This window comes from Dermacentor albipictus, chromosome 4 (genome assembly GCF_038994185.2).
Source record: "Dermacentor albipictus isolate Rhodes 1998 colony chromosome 4, USDA_Dalb.pri_finalv2, whole genome shotgun sequence".
Taxonomy (NCBI): Eukaryota; Metazoa; Arthropoda; class Arachnida; order Ixodida; family Ixodidae; genus Dermacentor; species Dermacentor albipictus.
The window spans coordinates 674101-694739 of NC_091824.1; the positions used below are offsets into that span (position 1 = coordinate 674101).

The 20639-nt window shown below is 46.4% G+C and overlaps 1 protein-coding gene across 13 annotated transcripts in view; it reads left to right on the forward strand.

Moving 5' to 3' along the window:
- LOC135896267 (carboxypeptidase N subunit 2-like) overlaps positions 1-20639 on the forward strand; it is a 217762-nt gene that overhangs the window by 119436 nt on the left and 77687 nt on the right. For 9 of the 13 annotated variants that reach the window (XR_011513792.1, XR_011513788.1, XR_011513787.1 and 6 more), the window contains one exon: positions 12601-12749. The exons of 2 other annotated variants lie outside the window; for them this stretch is intronic. Coding sequence is in view for 5 of the 11 variants with exons in the window: in XM_070536771.1 (XP_070392872.1) it covers positions 12601-12749 (149 nt within the window). In the remaining 6 variants the exon portion in view is untranslated. Of the gene's footprint in view, positions 1-12600; positions 12750-17605; positions 18296-20639 lie in introns of those variants that run through there. 2 more of the 13 variants (XR_011513790.1, XM_065424623.2) reach the window with 2 other exon arrangements.

The window sequence follows — 20639 nt, forward strand, 5'->3', positions numbered from 1 at the left end:
TGAATATTAGTCCCGCTGATTAAGTCGAGAAAATTCTGATGGGGTAAGGGCACGTATATTATTGCCAGATTTGTAAGCATTTAAAAGACTTGGTAAGTTGTTTTTTTAGCATTTGCAAGCTGTAATTAGTTCTTTCTAACACCGTGCACTGTCCAGGGTTCTGTGTTTCTTGTGAAACGTGAGGGGACACGTTCTTCTAAACATGATAGTTTAACAAGGGATAGATCGCTTTTCCTGTTCATGTGATAAAACTTCTGAAAACTCGACGCCTATAGATTTCGTGCACTGCGATGATTTTAAGCTTGTCAAATAAATGGCCGGTGTGTGAATCATACGGATCATTTGCGAAGACGCGTACTATCCTTTTCTGTAATAAAAATAATTTGTTTAAATTCGTATCAGTTGTAAGGCCCCATACGAGGTGACAATAATTGAGATGAGAGGCGAATAAGGTGTTATATAATAGGACTTTAACTGATGTAGGAAGAAGGTAACGGTTTCGGCTTATTACACCTGTTATCTGATTCAGTTTTTGCGTTACAAAGTTTACATGGTCATTCCATAGCCGCGATGAAGAAAAATGCACGCCTAGGATTTTGATGCTTCCTACAAATTCAATCGGATCATTATTATACGCTATGGCATGTAGTAAAATGGAGGTGCTGCCTTTTGGCCAAAAAATTATAGCTTTAGTTTTGGTTGGGTTGACACATAAACAGTTTTGCTTAGACTATGTACTAAGTACATGACCATGTACAACAACTTTGTAGTATATCAATCTCGTGTGAATACATACACATACTCTTTTTTTCCTAGAACCATAAGAGACTGGAACGATTTACCGAACGCCATATGTGATTCTCAAACTGTAGAACATTTTGAAACCGAAGTTACAAAATATTTTCTGAATGGACCCTCATGATCTAACATTTCTCGTGTAAGTTGTAGAGTCTAGTATTGTTATGTGCATAATGTTTCGATGTATGTGATGTAATATGTATCATGTAAGTTGTAGTATGTAGTACGTGATGCATTTTTCGGCTACACATTGCTGCTTTGTTTCACATAACGGTTGTTAAGTCAGATTTTGTATTATATTTATGTATAATGGCACGCTTTGATTAAGTATTAGCTATACAGTGCTGCTTTATATAAGCCGTGATGCGTTTTGTGCCACTATCTTACCTCACCCCTGTAACGGCCCAATCGGCCAACAGTACCTGCAAATAAAAATAAAATAATGTTCAGGAGCACATCATTTGATATGGTGATAAGCTCGGTGTCAGAACGTGATGTTATAAATAAACTGGTGTTGTCTGCGTAAATTAAAATTTTTAGATTTAAATGAATATATACAATATCGTTAACATATATATTAAAAAGCAAACAACCCAGAATGCTGCCTTGAGGTACTCCAGAAAGTATAAACCTCTCTTGGGACCTGAAGTTATTTATCTGTACATACTGGCGTCTATTTTGAAGATACGACTTCAGAAATTCAAGAGGAAGTCCTCTAACTCCATAACGATTCAGCTTATGAAAACTATTGTGGCTAATATAATCGAACGCTTTACTGAAATATACAAATAAACCAAGAGTTATGAGCTGTTTTCGAAATGGGTAAGGATATATTCTTTATGATGCACTAGGGCTAACTCTGTAGACTTGTCTTTTTGAAACCCATACTGAGATTCGCTAATTAAGTTGTGCTTATTACAGAATGAGTTTAACGTACAAATATTATTTTCTCTAAAGCTTTGGAAAAGATAGGGAGAACTGGTATGGGCCGGTAATTATTTATGTCTAGCTTGTTGCCTTTCTTATGGAGTACTGTTACTCTCGCACTCTTCATCTTTGCAGGAAAAACACCAGTCGAGATGCATAAGTTGTATATGTGTGCATGTAGTTCAGTGATCTCATGTAGCACAAATTTTACGGGTATTATTTGTATCCCATCAGGACCAATGCATGACGAGTTTTTAATACTAGAAAATACTGTATGCACTACATGGACATCTGTAGGCTGGAAAAAGAGCGTGTTTTGATTTGGAGGGAAAGTAAGGTCAGGAAGTTTTGCAGAAGTAACATAGGTATCGCGATAAAAAAAAATGTTTATTAAACTGTTCGACCATCTCCTGTCGTGATAACTTCTTTCCTTTGTAAGCAATTTGTTCTATAGACTCTCTCCTTCTTTGTCGCCCCAATATAAAATTCAGGTTATTCCAAAGTTTATGGCTCTGAGAGCCAGAAGAAAACATCTGGAAATAATATGCATCTTTTGCTTTTCTTAACTCTTTGGTTAGTTTATTTCTATACTCTTTAAAAGCCTTCAAGTCAGCAGAGTCACGGTATTTTACAAATTTACTATTAAGCTGGTCACGCTTCTTTATTTTCTTAAACAGGTATTTTGTTAGCGAAGGCGTTCTGAAATTTTTATGCTTACTTTTTTGCAGACGAAGTGTTTTGAATGCAGATCAACAAACGTTGTGATAAACTTAGTGTAAGCCATTTCCGCATTACTTTCCTGAAGGATATTATCCCAGCTTACCTCGCGTAGTTCTGCCTGAAATGCCTGCAGCGTTTGTTTAGTAATGCCTGGATAAAATATGTCAGTTGCGTTGCTGCGTATCGCAATATGTGCACTTTCAACGTACATACATATTGGCATCTGATCACCTATGCAATTCGCGAAAACACAACTGCTAATACATGAAGGGCGATAACTTGTCAAAAAGAGATCAAGCGTAATTTCTCTTGTAGCTGTAAGCCTAGTTGCTGATTATATGGCATTAATGCAACCGTTCTGGACAAATGTGTTTAAACTCGCGCGTCGTTGCGTTTTCAGAACCCATATCAATATTCACGTCGCCACCAATAACAACACATTTTTGGCTTTCACTGGCGAATGACAACAGGTTATCCACAAACATGAAAAAAGCATTCAAACGGCCATCAGCTGGTCGGTAACAAACAGCAAATAACGTATAATTGGTTTCAACACATAGAACCTCAATATTTTCATCCGTGCACGAAAAGTTGCCAGATAGATCACATGATATAGACTCATTTACCAACGAGGAAACACCTCCTCCACGCCGTGATTCTGTTTAAATAGAAAATTTTCTTATTAAATAAATGAAAAATATTGCTAGCGTCAGTTACCACGTTTCAGTAAGCATAACTACATCACACAATTTTTTTATTTCTGAAAAGAAGGTTTTCAGTTCTGTTGTTTAATTATTCGGAGATTGCACATTTGAATGTATACAGCTTAATCCTATTTTTTTGTACGCGTAGTGTAGAGAACCGTTCGGTCTTTGTTTTATAGCCTAGGTGCATAATGGTTCTACTGAGCTCAAAAATACCTCTTATTAATGAGCTAGGGCAGAAAGGTCGTCAGAACATTTCACAAGAACCGCAGGATCCACCATTTTTACGTACCAGGACTTTCCCATTAGAACACCAAACACACCTATAGCCAGAACTTTTTGCCCATTCTTTAGCAAAGTAGAGAAGCTTTCTAGTACGGAGGGTCAGGTTTTCAGCTATGTAAACCCTATCCTCACTGTTTGTCAGGTTTCGTGTCAGGTTTCGACAAAGTCAGCAATATCATTACTAATATGGATGAAATAGTTCAACCGGCTGAGGAGTTCTACAGAGATTTATACAGTACCAGTGGCACTCACGATGATAATGGAAGAGAGGATAGTCTAGTGGAATTAGAAATCCCACAGGTAACGCCGGAAGAAGTAAAGAAAGCCTTGGGAGCTATGCAAAGGGGGAGAACAGCTGGGAGGATCAGGTAACAGCAGATTTGTTGAAGGATCGTGGGCTGATTGTTCTAGAGAAACTGGCCACCCTGTATACGCAATGCCTCATGTCCTCGAGCGTACCGGAATTTTGGAAGAACGCTAACGTAATCCTAATCCATAGAAAAGGGGACGGCAAGGACTTGAAAAATTATGGACCGATCAGCTTACTGTCACTTGCCTACAAACTATTTTCTAAAGGTAATCGCAAATAGAACCAGGAACACCTTAGACTTCCGTCAACCAAAGGACCAGGCAGGATTCCGTAAAGGCTACTCAACAATAGACCATATTCACACTATCAATCAGGTGATAGAGAAATGTGCGGAATATAACCAACCCTTATATATAGCTTTCATTGATTACGAGAAAGCGTTTATTTCTGTCGAAACCTCACCAGTCATGGAGGCATTACGGAATCACGGTGTGTACGAGCCGTATGTAAAAGTACTGAAAGATATCTATAGCGGCTCAACAGCCACCGTAGTCCTCCATAAAGAAAGCAACACAATCCCAATAAAGAAAGGCGTCAGGCAGGGAGATACGATCTCTCCAATGCTATTCACAGCGTGTTCACTGGAGGTACTCAGAGACCTGGATTGGGAAGAATTGGGGATAAAAGTTAATGGAGAATACCTTAGTAACTTGAGATTAGCTGATGATATTACCTTGCTTAGTAACTCAGGGAACCAACTGCAATGCATGCTCACTGACCTGGAGAGGTTGAGCAGAAGAGTGGGTCTAAAAATGAATCTGCAGAAAACTAATGTTTAACAGTCTCGGAAGAGAACAGCAATTTGCAATAGGTAGCGAGGCACTGGAAGTGGTAGGGGAATACATCTACTTAGGGCAGATAGTGACGGCGGATCCGGATCATGAGACGGTAATAATTTGAAGAATAAGAATGGGCTGGGTGAGTTTGGCAGGCATTCTCAGATCATGAAGAGCAGGTTGCCATTATCCCTCAAGAGAAAAGTGTACAATAGCTGTGTCTTACCAGTACTCACCTACCGGGCAGAAACCTGGAGGTTTACGAAAAGGGTTCTTCTTAAATTGAGGACGACGCAACGAGCTATGATAAGAAGAATGATGGGTTTAACGTTAAGGGATAAGAAATGAGCAGATTAGGTGAGGGAAGAGAGAGAGAGAGAGAAACAACTTTACTGGTCCATTGCGAACTGAAACGCGTTAAGCGTCTGATGGGGTGGCTCCCTCTTCGCGGGCTCCATATGCTTCCAGGGCCGCCTGGCCCCTGTGGATCAGTCGGAGCTGGTCTTCCAGGGCGGGGCTGGACAGCATGATCTCCCATCGCTCGGAAAGAGTGGGGATAGCAGGGGGGTTAGTTATGGGTATAGGTGGGGGGTGGTCAATGGAAAAATTGCACTCTCCTATGACGTGCCGAAGGGTGCCTAATGCATTGCAGTGAGGACATGTGTTCTTATATCTCTCTGGGTACATTTTGTTCTGGAGGCAGGGGTGGGGAAAGGATCCTGCCTGGATTTGCCTGTATATTGTTTGTTCGGCTCTGGTCAAGGAGTGGTGGGGGTGCGGGAATGTCTTCCTGCCGTCCCTGTAATATCTGACTATATCTCTGTAATTTGTGATGGGTTGCCATCCCATTGCCTCCTCCTCGTTGGCCCGGGAGTTTAGCGCTCGGGCCTGTTGATGAGCATATTCATTGCCCTCAACTAAGGAGTGAGCCGGGACCCAAACTAATTCGATTGCTTGTTTAGGAGGCGTAGCTTTACCAAGAATTTTTAGTGCCCCAAGGGACACCCAGCCAGATCTGTAGTTCTTGTATGCAGCTTGTGAGTCCGTGACGATCTTGGTGACGTTTGGTTGCAGGAGTGCGAGAGCTATCGCTACTTCTTCTGCTTCCTCCGAAGACGGAGTGTAGATTGATGCGCAGGTGACCAGCTTTTCTAGCCCGGTGACCACGACTGTTGCCCTCGTGGAGCGTTTCGATAGAGAGGCGTCTGTATATAAAACAGTGTCGTCTTCCTCCAGGGTCCTGGAGATGGCTCTTGCGCGGGCGTCGCGTCGTCCGGCATGCCTTGTGGGGTTCATGTTGCGTGGTAGTGGTTTGCATTCCAACTTCTCACTCAGCTTTTCGGGTAATTGGTCGTGGCGGGTGTAGTGCGATTCTTGCCATCCTAGCTTGCGGAGGACGCTTCTGCCCGCCTTGGTCTGGCTAAGGCGTACCCTTTGATTGGATAGGTGGGCTTCTACGAGCTCGGCTACTGTGTTGTGGACTCCCATTTGAAGTAATTTTGTCGTGGATGAATTTATGGGAATACCCAGGGCCTGCTTCGTGGCTTTCCTGATTATTGCGTCAAGTAGTAAGACGTCCTTCTTCAGGAGCTGCAGGTACGGCGCCGCGTAGACGATTCGTGATATAACAAAGGCCTCAACGAGGCGCAAGGTGTCCGATTCCTTCAGACCCCTCCGCCTGTTGGCCACTCGTCTGATCATGTTCAAGATTTGGTCTGACGTGAGCTTCATTTTTCTAATCATGGCTGTTGCCTTGCCGTCTGCCTGGATCAGGAGGCCCAGGATCCTGAGTTGTGGTACCGGGAGGATCCGGTTCCCTTCCAAAGTGATTTCTATATTTTCTGCTTGGGTACTTGATGCACGTGGCCTGACAACGGTCAGCTCCGATTTTTGAGGCGAACAGCAAAGGCCACATGTCTTCACATAGCTGTTGATCGTGTCAGCCGCTTTTTGTAGCGTGTTTTCTATCCAGCCATCCGACCCTGCCCTCGCAGTCCAGAGGGTGATGTCGTCGGCATATAATGCGTGGCCCAGACCATCTATTGATTCGAGAAGCTTGGGCAACGGCAAGAGAGCCATGTTAAATAACAGGGGGGAAAGGACCGAACCTTGCGGCGTTCCTCTATCCCCCAGGGAGATTGGTTGGGATGTCTCCTCTCCTATTCTGATCCTTGCCGTTCGGTTACGAAGAAAGTCTCGGATGTAGTTGTAAGTTTTCACTCCACAACCCGCGTTGCGCAGGTTGCGGAGGACACTTTCATGTGTGACGTTATCAAATGCCCCTGTGAGGTCTAGCGCTAGTATCGCTCGCGGCGCCTGCTTCGTTGCTCGCTTAATTACCAGTTCGTTGAGTTGTACGAGAACATCCTGGGTGCCCAGGTGTTGCCTAAAGCCATACATTGTCTCTGGCATCTGATCGGTGGCATCAAGATGTCGCTGCAACCTCTTAAGTACCATACGTTCCATGACCTTCCCCACGCAGGACGTGAGGGATATCGGTCGCATGTTGTCGATGTGAGGTGTCTTCCCAGGCTTGGGTATGAAGCGGACTTCTGCCTCTTTCCATTCGTGTGGAAGATTGCCAGACTCCCAGACCCGGTTCATATACTCGAGCAGCTGTCTGCGGGCCTTGTGCCCGAGGTTGTTAAGTAACTTGTAGGTAATGGAATCGGGTCCCGGCGCACTGCCCCTGTTGCTCTCGGAGATTGCTGAGATCAACTCGGTGTCAGTGAATGGCTTATCTAACGCTTCATTGGTAGGTCCTGCGTAGTCGGGAGGTGCGATATCACCCTTCTCCGTTTTCAGGTACTTGGCCTTCAGGTCGTTGATGAGTTTGTCGGCACCCCCAGTATAGTTGTTGAGGGTGCGTGTGAGGCTTCGATTAGTGGCGCTCTTGCTGCCGAGAGGATCGATCAGGTGACGAAGGAGGCACCACGTCTTCCTGGTAGAAAGGGTGCCCTGCAGTCCATCACACACGCTCAGCCAGTTCTCTATGCACAGCTTGGACGCGTATTCAGCTGCTTGCTTGTTGAGATCATGGATGCGTTTGCGAAGTTTCTTGTTGTGTCGTTGTTTCTTCCAGCGTCTGGTGAGGCTGTGTCGTGCTTCCCAAAGGTGGGCAAGCTTTGCGTCCACACAGGGTGTCTGCAGTGTGGTCGCAATTTTCTGGGTGTATTTGTCTACCAGCTCGAGTTGTTCCTTAGCCCATTCCCCATACGATTTGGTGCTGTTCGTGTCCTCGTCTTCATCGGCTGCTTGCCTTTTTCGAAGTTTGTCCCAGTCAGTTATCTTTGTTGTTCCCAATCGGGCCTTGAAGGCGGGCCCCCTGATCGCAATACTGAGGATATCGTGGTCCGACCCCAGGTTCGCGCCTGTGTTCTGCCACGACACGTCCAAGGTTCCACTCAGCAGGGTAAGGTCTGGAGTGGTGTCCCGGGTTGTACTTGTGCCCATGCGGGTGGGAGTGTCTGGTTCGTTGAGTAGAGCTAATGTGTGCTGATCCATGAGGTTCGCCAGCACCCTGCCTCTCTTGGAGCAAAATTTGTAACCCCATATTGTGTGAGGCGCATTGAAATCTCCTAATATCAATAGGGGTCGGCTGCCCGCCTCTCTCTTGCTGTCGAGTAATGTGCCCTCTATGTCAAGGCTCTTCTTGGAGGGCCGACAGTATGCGTTGAGTATAAAGATGTTGTTTTTGCTTCCTATGCCTCTGCTGTGAATTTCCAAGAGAACGTGTTCACACCCTCTCTGAATGGTAATGTGCTGCGTTGCAGCAATGTTGCTTCGGACTAGGATGGCTGTGCTTTTCTCACTGGGATCGGTGTATGTAACGTACCCCGCGAGTTTTGGTCGCGAGTTCGTTTCTTGAATTGCAAGGATATCCGGTTTGTGTTCCGCATTATCTATGTATTGCTGTAATTCGCCTATTTTGTCTTTAATTCCTCGGCAGTTCCATTGGGCTAAGATCGTTGTATCTTCCTTCCTATTTTTACGCCTGGCCGCCATCTTGGCTCCGGTTGGTAGTCGTGAGACTACTCGCCATGCACGGTTTCCCATACTGGGCTCCCTTTTTAGCTTTTTGAGTGGTTAGTATAAGCTGGTTGACATTAGCTTCTAGCGCGTCGAACTTGGCCACCTTGGACGTTATCAGGCCGATTTGGCTGGCAAGCTGTGTGACCATCTCGGTGAGGGCTTCAATGGGCTTGGCCCACGCCGGTTCCTCAGACGGACTCGATTCAATTTTCTCTGCCTCCATTGCTGTTACTGGGGGCTCCGGTTGAGCGTCCCTCTTGGCAATTTTGCGTTTTGTGACATCCTCGCTGTTTTTCGATTTTTCTAATGCCTCCATGCGTGCAAGAAGCGCGCTGATTTGCTCATTTTGCTTAACTACAAGCGCTTTGAGTTGCATACATTCCTCACAATCTTGCTTGGGAGTCTGGGGAAGGGGAGGGAAATCTTTGTTGCTAAGAGCGATAGGAGATCTAACTGCCCAGCCCACCTGTTTAGCGGCGTTCCTCGACGGTGTCTGGCTCCGGGTCTTCGACCTTGAGCGCGACTCCCGGCGGCGCCCGCTGCAGCTGCTGCCGGCCACGTCACCCGGCGACGACGTTCTCGAGCCCGGCTTTGAGGCGCAGCTGCTGCTCCGCCCTCGTCCGCCTTCACAGGAAAGAGAGTGATTCCGGTACCCTGACGTAGCTGCTCCCTCCCGACGTGGCGGTTTGGAGGATTCTGCGGGCGTGTAGTTGGTATCTTTCCGCTCCCACCGGCGTTTCCGTACCACGTACGGGATCTTGAAGCGAGCTCTGCACACCTTGTCTGCGGTCAAATGTTCTCCTCCACAGAGGTCACACTTGGGGGTACACTTGTGCTGTTCATCGGGATTTCGAGCACCACATCCCCGGCAGATCCGGTCTGTTGGATCAGGGCAAACATCCATGCGGTGGCCCAGGCGACCGCACTGATAGCAGATATCTGTTTTCTGTATAACGAGCATTTGGCGAGCAGGCCCCCGTAACGAACGTAGTTCGGCACTTTGGGTCCATTGAAGGCGATCACCACAGACGTCGTGTTAGCGATGCGGTTGGCCTCTACAGCAGTGGGATTATATTCGTTGACGATGTTCTCATTGATTTCTTGAACCGTGTCTCCGAGGGGGACGCCTCGTATGACTCCCTTGGTCATGCCATGGGGGGCCGATTCGTAGGCGCTGACCTCGTGCTCATTTCCTTGGACGACAATCTTGGTGACTGCAACATACCGGTTAGCATTTTCTCTTTTTGAAGTACTGATGACAACGATGTTTTGCTGGTAATTTGGGCATATCACGTCCCGGATCCATTCTTCTTTGGTGACTCCCGCCGCAGCGTAAATGGCCCGGCCAACTTCCATATGGCCGACCTTGCTGATATTCAGACCACCGCGTGGTCTCACCACGATCTTGGTATCGTCTCGGGGCAGTGCAGGCATGCGCGCTCTCTTGATTAACGTATCTTTGGCGTTCTCGGGTCTACGACCGGCACCGGAGGGTTTTGGTTGAAGTGCATTGGGTAGACCTAGGTCTCGCTGACGTGGTCGGGACTTGCGTTCACCGGCGATGCGCCAGCCCAGGGTCCTGGTTACTTCTTCGGGGTGAATATCCTCCCCCTCTATTTCAACACTCATGGGAGTGGCCATGATGCAGGTGGAGTTCGGAATAATGCGCGTTCCAGCAGCGACCGCCCGTCGGCCGCGGCGGCTAGGCCAAGCGGTCGGCGGAGCAAGCCTAGGCTTAGCGACGACTCGCCTTGGGTGGGCACACAATCGTCCTTAAAGTCCCAAAAAATGGTCCCCTACCTTAAAGGCAGGTATCCTCGTGGTCCTGATGACGACACGGAACACGTGGTGCAAGAATTCTTGTAGCACAAGGTGATGATCCGGCACAGTCATCGAAAAACTGCGAAGCCGATGCGAAGCGCGTCCCACCGGTTATGCGCCTTCTTCTTCTCTCCTTAGGTGAGGGAACAAACGCGAGTTAATGACATCTTAATTGAAGTCAAGAAGAAGAAATGGGCATGGGCAGGACATGTGATGAGGAGGGAAGATAACCGATGGTCATTAAGGGTTACGGACTGGATTCCAAGGGAAGGGAAGCGTAGCAGGGGGCGGCAGAAAGTTAGGTGGGCGGATGAGATCAAGAAGTTTGCAGGGACGACGTGGCCACAATTAGTGCATGACCGAGGTTGTTCGAGAAGTATGGGAGAGGCCTTTGCCCTGCAGTGGGCGTAACCAGGATTATTATTATTATTATTATTATTATTATTATTATTATTATTATTATTATTATTATTATTATTATTATTATTATTATTATTATTATTATTATTATTCGCGAGCCAAGCATCGGCCAATTCCTGGCATGCAAAACGTACGATTATTCCTCGCGGCATCCCGGGCTTTGCAGGTAACCTATATAGGGCTACGACATCTTGCCAGCACAACAAAGCAACCTGTAATCTTCCGGCGACTCCATTTACATTACTCGACAGGTCTTCTCCGTTATCCTCAGTCACACCTTGAATTTCCAGATTTAATCACCTGCTCCATCTCTCAAGATCCTCAACATCAGATTCCGGCTGTGAAAGCTGCTGAAATGCGCCCTGTTCTCAATTTTCTCCAATCGGTTCTTATCGTCTTTCATGTCTTTCTCATGAGTATCCAGCCACCGTTGAGTAGCGTCGAAATGATCAGACAAGACCTGAACAGATTTTTCCATGCATGAAACTTGTGCCGGAAGCTCGAGAAGAGAACTTAGCTTGCGGTCAATTTATGCCACCTTAACAAGGATGTTGTTTTCAGATGCTTGATTTGCAACGGGAACATGGCTCTTGCCACCGACAGGCTTACAGAATGAGCATTTCCACGTTTTCGGTAATGTCTCGCTCTTGCTATTAAACGCCTTTTCGGATACTCCAGAACAATCCCCTACATGAAAAACAAACTCGCACTCAGAGAACCCGGTCAGAACCGGTCAGCATCGTCCAGCGAAACTCGGCAAGCACTACAACGGCCCGTTTTGCACGTCTTGCACTATAGAAAGGAAGAAGGCTACGGCACTTCAAGAGACACAAAACACGTTGAAATGTTCAACCGTTTGATGCACTTCGACGGCAGCAGCGGAGCAAAAAAAGAGAATAAAAAGGGGGAGTTAAGGCAACCAACCTGGGAATTGCAGAAGAGCAGTTTAGAAGCGTGCGCGATGCGCTCCGCGGCTGCCGTCAAGTGATGGGAAACGCCTCACGAAATGATTGTTGATCCATGCCAGCAGGGGATGCACACGTCAGTGTCCAATTTCTTGCCGCGTCAATTTCAAAGAAGAAAGGCCGCTGGTCCGGCGATGTCGGAGTGGTTTGGCACACCAGAGTGGTAGTTCCTCAAGCGTTGTACGCTCCGTATTTGCTTGTAGGTCCGTGGCGAAAAACCTGGGAATTGCAGAAGAGCACTTTAGAAACGTGTGCGATGCGCTCCGCGGCTGCCGTCAAGTGTCAGTCGTCACCATGCGGATTTGCGTGGTGATGATTGCGTGACGTACTTCCAAGGAAAGGATTTTAGGTGCAGCCCAGCAAAAATTACTTTGACGTTAAAATTACCAAACAACGTATCCAAAACCATGGGAACGGATAACAGTTAACTCATAGGAAATATGTTTGAATCAGTCGCGCGACAGCTCCTCAACAAGTACGCGAAAACTTTCTCAGTAAAGAAAGCAGACCATCGTTCTCGGATACGTGCATCTGATCAGCTGGGAAACATCAATTTAAAAAAAGAAATTGAAGAGCTAGGCATTCCACATAGAGAGGATTGGAGAGGCCTGCGTCCGCGAGACGTCTGTCTTGAGCAGGCTACAGCTGTAGAGCCTTCACGGCAAACTGAAAGCTTACCAGCGCGTTGTGTGTGCTGAGTTCGTTGTACGTTTCACAAGCTGTCGAAAAGTTACGCAGTTTTTATTGCGCCAGTAATGGTGCCCAACTCGTCTTCTCCGCAGAAGGAACGCCCTGACTGGTCTTCCAGTGGATATTGGTGAGGAGGTGCCCGTGCTCGAGTTTCTCAATGTAGGACGCAACAAAATTACCACCTTGGACGAGCGAAGTCTGGCTCCCCTGAGACGAAACGGAACCTACGTGTACCTTTTTGGTAGGTGCGAGCCCAAATGGCTAATTTCCAATATTTTATAATTCATTCATATCAAAAATACAAAAGAGAGACATGAAGTGCGGCAATGTAGTGATACAAGCATGGCGTTCTGAATAGCTGAATTTTGGTGCTAGTCCTGATGCAGGCAATGGTGCTGCTGAAAAGGTGCAGGTGATGTGAATAGATAGATTGCTCTAGTCTTGGGGCTTTGTGTAAGAAAAAGTAGTGTTCACATGTTTCGCAGGCTCTGAAATTAAAGATCGTTTGAGTGCTTGTGGCAGGAGGCGCTTTAATTGCTGTCATGCTGGAAGGGTGTCACAAAATGTGTCCCTAGAAAATAGGTCTCGCCGGAACAACTTGATTTTATTCGGCCGTCCCGACACCGCGAAGTAGACATGGGCTGAATCAGAGGAAAAGATTCTGTCCTGTACAGAGCAATTAAATGTGTCCCTCGAACTAAAATCTATCGAGACAGCACATAGAATAGGGCGGTACTTTGAGCACATGAAAAGACCGTTATTAGAACGTACAATTTATATCCTTTAATAAAAGACAACTTGTCCTTGAGGCTGCCTCGAGGCTAAAGGGAACACCATTTGGCATTAGTGAAGACTACTCAAAGAAGGTTTGGTTTGAGCGCGAAAAGTTGCTTCAGATTGCTAAATCGCGTGGCAGTGACTTCAAACTTATCTTCAATAAGCTCAAAACAGGTAAAAAGAACTACAAGTATAATGCTGGTTCTGATGATGTAATCGAGTTAGACGGATAGCCGTCACAGTTCGCTACATCTCGTAAGACAGCTCACAACCTGAATTTCATTGTCGTGAATTGTAGAAGTTTAAAAAATAAAAAAACATGACTGAATCTTTTTTGGAATCGACAAAACCACATGTAGTCATTGGCACAGAGTCATTGCTAGATAGTCCAGCCTACAACGGCGAACTATTTCCGTCAGACTACACTTTGTACAGAAAAGACCGCAACAGCCACGGTGGTGGTGTCCTTGTTTTGATCCACAGCAGTCTCAGCAGCACTCCCATCGACGTAGAAAGCTGCCTTTGTGAAACGGTCTGGTGTAAGGTGATGCTCTGTAGCAATGGGATCGTTCAACAGGCCCCCAAAATTGCAGGTCACTGCAGCCTTTCTTTCAAATGAATAACATCATGCTCTCGTTAAACACGACATATATTACTCTTGGTGGCGACTTTAACTTTCCCAATAATAAGTGGGACAACTTCCAACCACAGAACAATTCCTCGTCCCTTATTTCCACAGCATTTTGCGAGCTGATAAACGCCAAGTCTCTGTCCCAGTTCGTTGAACGCTCAAGAAGGTTAGAATCAGCTAATGAAAGCATAACTGATCGGTTTCTCAGTAACGATCGAGATCTTGTGTCCAGCGTCACCGTAATTCCCGGTACAAGCGGCCACGGAATCATTACTGCAAAATTTACGTATACAGCTATGCGCCGAAAAAGCCCACCGCCACGGAAGGTGTTCATTTGTAATAAAGCAGATTCATCATCATCATCATCAGCCTGGTTACGCCCACTGCAGCGCAAAGCCCTCTCCCATACTTCTCCAACTACCCCGGTCATGTACTAATTGTGGCCATGTTGTCCCTGCAAACTTCTTAATCTCATCCGCCCACCTAACTTTCTCCCGCCCCCTGCTACGCTTCTGGATTCCAAGGGAATCCAGTCCGTAACCCTTAATGACCATCGGTTATCTTCCAAGATAATAACTTCCAAGATTTCAACTAAGATATCATTACCTCGCGTTTGTTCCCTCACCCAATCTGCTCTTTTCTTATCCCTTAACGTTACACCTATCATTCTTCTTTCCATAGCTCGTTGCGTCGTCCTCAATTTAAGTAGAACCCTTTTCGTAAGCCTCCATGTTTCTGCCCCGTACGTGGGTATTGCTAAGACACAGCTGTTATATATTTTCCTCTTGAAGGATAATGGAAACCTGCTGTTCAGGATCTGAGAATGCCTGCCAAAAGCACCCCTGCGCATTCTTACTCTTCTGATTATTTCAGGCTCAAGGTCTGGATCCGCGGTCACTACCTGTCCTAAGTAGGTGTATTCCCTTATCACTTCCAGTGCCTCGCTACCTATCGTAAACTGCTGTTTTCTTCCGAGACTGTTAAACATTACTTTAGTTTTCTGCAGATTAATTTTTAGACCCACCCTTCGGCTTTGCCTCTCCAGGTCAGACAGCATGCATTGCAATCGGTTCGCCGAGTTTATAATGAAGGCAATATCATCAGCAAACCGCAAGTTACTAAGGTATTCTCTATTAACTATTATCCCCAATTCTTCCCAATCCAGGTCTCTGAATACCTCCTGTACACACGTTCTGAATAGCATTGGAGAGATCGCATCTCCCTGCCTGACGCCTTCCTTTATTGGGATTTTGTTGCTTTCTTAATGGAGGACTACGGTGGCTGTGGAGCCGCTATAGATATCTTTCAGTATTTTTACATACGACTCGTCTACACCCTGATACCATAATGCATCCATGACTGCTGAGGTTTCGACAGAATCAAACGCTTTCTCGTAATCAATGACAGCTATATATAATGGTTGGTTATATTCCCCACATTTCTCTACCACCTGATTGATAGTGTGAATATGGTCTATTGTTGAGTAGTCTTTACGGAATCCTGCCTGGTCCTTTGGTTGACGGAAGTCAAAGATGTTCCTGATTCTATTTTCAATTACCTTAGTAAATACTTTGTGGGCAACGGACAGTAAGCTGATCTGTCTATAATTTTTCAAGTCTTTGGCGTCCCTTTCTTATGGATTCGGATTATGTTCGCGTTTTTCCAAGATTCCGGTACGCTCGAGGTCATGAAGCATTGCGTATACAGGGTGGCCAGTTTTTTCTAGAACAATCTGCCCACCATCCTTCAACAAATCTGCTGTTACCTGATCTTCCCCAGCTGCCTTCCCCCTTTGCATAGCTCCCATGGCGTTCTTCTTCCGGCGTTACTTGTGGGATTTAAGACCAGATTACTCATCCCTATCTCTGGAACTTGAGGGCTTTCTACCTGAATTTCTTCGACACACCTCAAACATCGACAGTTATTCTGCCTGGTCCCCGCAGGGGCGTCTGCGTCAGCAGGCGTTTGGTGTGTTGTGACACCCGGTACCCGAGCACACTAGGGTTGGACCCTCCCTCGTGCAGCCGAACACGGCTGGAGGTTGAGCCGATGCTGGCTCAACCTCCAGGCCTGGAGGTTGACCGATGCTGGGTGCTTGGACCTTTAAGGCCCCCGGCGGAGGCAACACACCGCTTTGACCTCTGCTTCGCATAGACGGCACCTCCAGACTGACCCACCTGAAGGAAATCGGCAGCCACTTTTTCCTGTCCCTCTATTCAATCTTTCGTTTTCCCTCTCGCTATTTCTTCTTTCCTGTCTTCTTATCACTTCTTCTCACTTCCCAATTTCTAGTCGGCAAGGGTTAACCTTCAGAAGAACTTCAGTTTGGCCTAGCTGGTATTTACTGCAAATCATATTGACCGCAAAAAAGACGGGGACAGAGGAAGAAAACACATAAACAGCACAGGCGGTACCTGTGCTGTTTATGTGTTTTCTTCCTCTGTCCCCGTCTTTTTTGCGGTCAATATGATTTGAAGGGTTAACCTGGTGTATGTATCCAACCTTGGATATTTTATATTGGGTTATAGTGGCTACGTACAGCTGGCGTCTGCGTTTCCTCCCGGACTCGTGGCGTCCCTTTGTTGGGCTCGGTGGTGGACGGCTGGCGTAGCTGCCGAAATGAAATTATTCTGCAGGGCTAAGACGTCATCCCCCCCCCCCCTTTCCTATCGTCCTCTTTCAAAAAGAGGACGCACCGAAGAAACTTTTCAGCTATTCAGCCAGCGCAAAGAAACTTTCCCCCGCTTTCATGTGATACACAGTCAAGATCATGAAAAGACAGAACTATCTCACCTTTCATCGTAGCTAAATGCCTTACCGACACACTAGGTGCTGGCTACAAAGTGAAAAAATGAGCAGTAGCGACCTTCTTCTTGAGGTCCGCGACACTCAACAGCATGGCAATCTCTCTAATCTCTAAACCCTCTAATCAAAATAGTTTGATTAGCGCTCGTCCTGTCGTCTTTTCTGTCTTTGTCCCTGCTATTTTGCGCTAGTCTTTTGAATACTGATGACACACCAACTAGCCCAGCTTTCTGCCTTGATCAAAATAGTTGCGAGTGCAGCGAGTGTCGTCTTTGTCCTGTTTGTCTTCACTGTGTCCGTGTCAGTACGCTGCTTCACCAGCAAGGTATGATGATCTCTAACCTCCTAGCATTCCGTAATATGGCAATCACCGTTACTCCCCACCGATCATTGAGCACGTGCAAAGGAGTCATCTCTGATGAATATCTATTGAGCCTAAGCGAGGAACAGCTCCTGGAGGGCTGGAAAGAACACAATGTTATCCAAGTTCAAAGAATAAAGATCAAGCGAGACAACCAAGATATTCCTACTAAGCATCTCATCCTTACATTTGTATCGAGCGTGCTACCAGAAGCTCCAGAAACGGTATATACTAAAATTAGATTCAGGCCTTACATCCCAAACCCCCGAACATGCTTCAAGTGTAAAAGATATGGCCATGGTTCGCAAAGCTGCCGTGGCCGACTAACCTGTGCAAAGTGTGGCGAACACGAACCCGAATCAAACTGTAATGGCACACTCCACTGTCCCAACTGGGATGGTGGACACCCAGCATACTCTAGAACTTGCCCTACATGGAAAAAAATACATAATCACAATCAGAATCAAAGAAAACATCTCATTTCAAGAAGCGCGGACACGTGTTTTTTTTTTCCATACCTCAGGGTATGCTGGTGCGGCGCGCAAGGGGGCAACGTCGCAGCAGACTCCGGCTCCGGCCTAGCCCACAACGAGTGTGGTTGCGGCCTTGCCACCAGCACCCCTGGCGTCAGCAGCCAGCGCTGCTGCGCCGTCCCTGAAGGAGGGCCCATCGACCTCTGGGTTGGTGGCCTCCAAGGCCCTGCTTTTCGAGGCAAGGCCTACGACGAAAACCCCTCACTCGTGTGAGCGGAAGTCCAGCGGCTCCCAAGAGTCGATGGACACAACCCCGAGCCAGAAGGCGCATCTAGCGCCTCGGGAGCAGCGCGAGCCTGGCGACCGCTCCAAGAAAGACAAAACCCGTACCATGATCACGGGGCCTGAAAAGGCTCCGTAAGTCATTTCTCTAACTTGACTCTCTTGACACACAGCATAAAAACACGAACAATATGGCTACACAAATAATACACTGGAACGTTAGAGGTCTTATCGACAACCTCGATGACATTAAAGAACCCTTACACAAACATAACCCAAAGGTGCTGTGTGTTCAGGAGACACATCTTAAATGCACACAAACAAACTTTCTTTGTCAGTGCGCCATCTACAGTAAAGACCGCAACGAGGCGAATACCTCGTCTGGCGGTGTAGCAATAGTTGTAGACAAGTCCGTAGCTTGTCACCATGTCGCCCTTCAGACGCCCCTTGAGGCAGTGCCAATTCGGGCAATTCTTTTTAATAAATTGATCACTGTATGTTGCTACATACACCCTAATTTTCATCTGGAAAGAAGTGATTTTTACAACCTAATTGACCAGCTTCCGGACACTTACATAATCGCAGGCGATTTTAATGCCTCCCACACGATGTGGGGAGACTAGCGATGTGATGCGAGAGGTCATTTCATTGAAAACTTTCTTGTGAACTCCGGTGCATGCCTCTTCAACAAAAAGGACCAAACTTATTATAATATTCATAATAAATAATATTCATCAACAGACCTGTCTAGTGGCTCGGCTTCAATTTTCCCAGACTTGCATGGCATGTAATAAAAAATGCATAGGGAAGTGACCACTTTCCTGTAATGTTAAATTCAATGCCTCAACATGAATGCCCCCTACATACACCCCGGTGGAAACTAGCATCCGCCGAATGGAATGATTTTAAGCAAGCAACTTACTTTTCACGAGATCTTATCTCTGATGTTAACATAGACAATGCAGTAGCATATTTTACTTATTTTATAATCGACGCAGCTGAAAAGTTCATTCCCCAAACACAAGGTCTCTCTTTAAAAGACGGTTTTCCTGGTGGAATGAACAGTGCAGACTGGCCCGAAAGAAACAAAACAAAGCGTGGGGTTTGCTGCGTCGTTCCCCGACTGCAGAAAACCTCATAGAATTTAAACTGGCAAAGTCACAAGCAAGGCGCACACGGAGACAGGCAAGGAGGGCTAGCTGGGAGCGGTTTCTCTCGGGCATCACTTCCTATACCCAAGAGTTCAAAGTATAGAATGGCGTAAGAAAGATAAAGGGGCAACAAATCCACCCTCTGCCCTTAGTGGACGACCAAGGGACTGCCTTGGAGGACCAGGCGAACGCTCTGGGCGGAAACTTCGAACATGTATCAAGCGCCACACATTACACAAAATCATTCCTCAAATATAAACACTTAGCTGAACTTAAGACATTTGATCGTAAATGCCGTCCGGATGAACCATATAAACGTCCTTTTAATGTTGCCGAGCTTAAAGCTGCATTGAGCACATGTAGAAGCTCTGCACCGGGAGCTGATAGAATCATCTATGACATGATTAAGAACTTACACGAAGACACACAAATGACACCTCTGGCACTTTTCAACTCTATCTGGGCTGCCGGATACCTCCCATCCTAATGGAAGGAAGCTATTGTTATCCCCGTCTTGAAGCTGGGTAAAGACCCTTCCTTGGCGGCAAGTTATCGCCCGATAGCTCTTACAAGTTGTCTGTGTAAACTATTTTTTAAAAAATGATTAATCGTAGACTAATACATTTCCTTGAACTGAACAATATGCTTGATCCCCATCAGTGTGGCTTCAGAGAAGGGCGGTCCACAACTGATCATCTTGTACGCTTTGAAGGAAATATCCGCGATGCATTTGTACATAAACAGTTCTTCTTATCGATATTCCTCGATATGGAGAACGCGTACGACACGACGTGGCGATACGGGATCTTGCGAGACTTGTCGGGGATGGGCATCCGTAGAAATATGCTAAACATAATAGAAAGCTATCTGTCCAAACGTATCTCCCGCGTGAAAATCGGCAATGTATTGTCTGGACCTTTTATACAAGAGAATGGTGTACTTCAAGGAGGTGTGCTTAGCTGCACGCTCTCTATCGTGAAAATGAAGCAAGACTGCGAGTCGGCCTAGTTGGAACAAATTCATCTTGAAACTTATGGTGAAACTTATGGTGTTTCTTCTATTCTTCGTCCCTGTTTGTTGCGCACCATAAGTTTCAAAGTGAAAATGAACACCCTTCGTGCTTCGTTACCGCCAGTTGTTATTCTGTTTACGTAGATGATATGCAAATAGGTTTCAAATCCTGCAACCTTGCAGTGGGTGAGAGGCAAGCACAACAGGGCTTGAACAAAGTATGTAAATGCGCAGACGAAAACGGATTTAAAGTGAACCCGAACAAAAGTTCTTGTGTGCTTTTCACAAGAGAGATAGGGCTCGTTGCAGACCCCCCTATCGATATGTATGACCAGCAAGTCCCTGTGAACAAAGAGCACAAGCTCTTAGGTATCATACTTGACTGTAAACTAACATTTATTCCACACATAAAGTATCTCAAGGAGAACTGCTTAAAAACAATGAACTTACTGAAAATTTTATCCCATACAACATGGGGCAGCACCCGCCGTGGTTGCTCAGTGGCTATGGTGTTGGGCTGCTGAGCACGAGGTCGCGGGATCGAATCCCGGCCACGGCGGCCGCATTTCGATGGGGGCGAAATGCGAAAACACCCGTGTGCTTAGATTTAGGTGCACGTTAAAGAACCCCAGGTGATCAA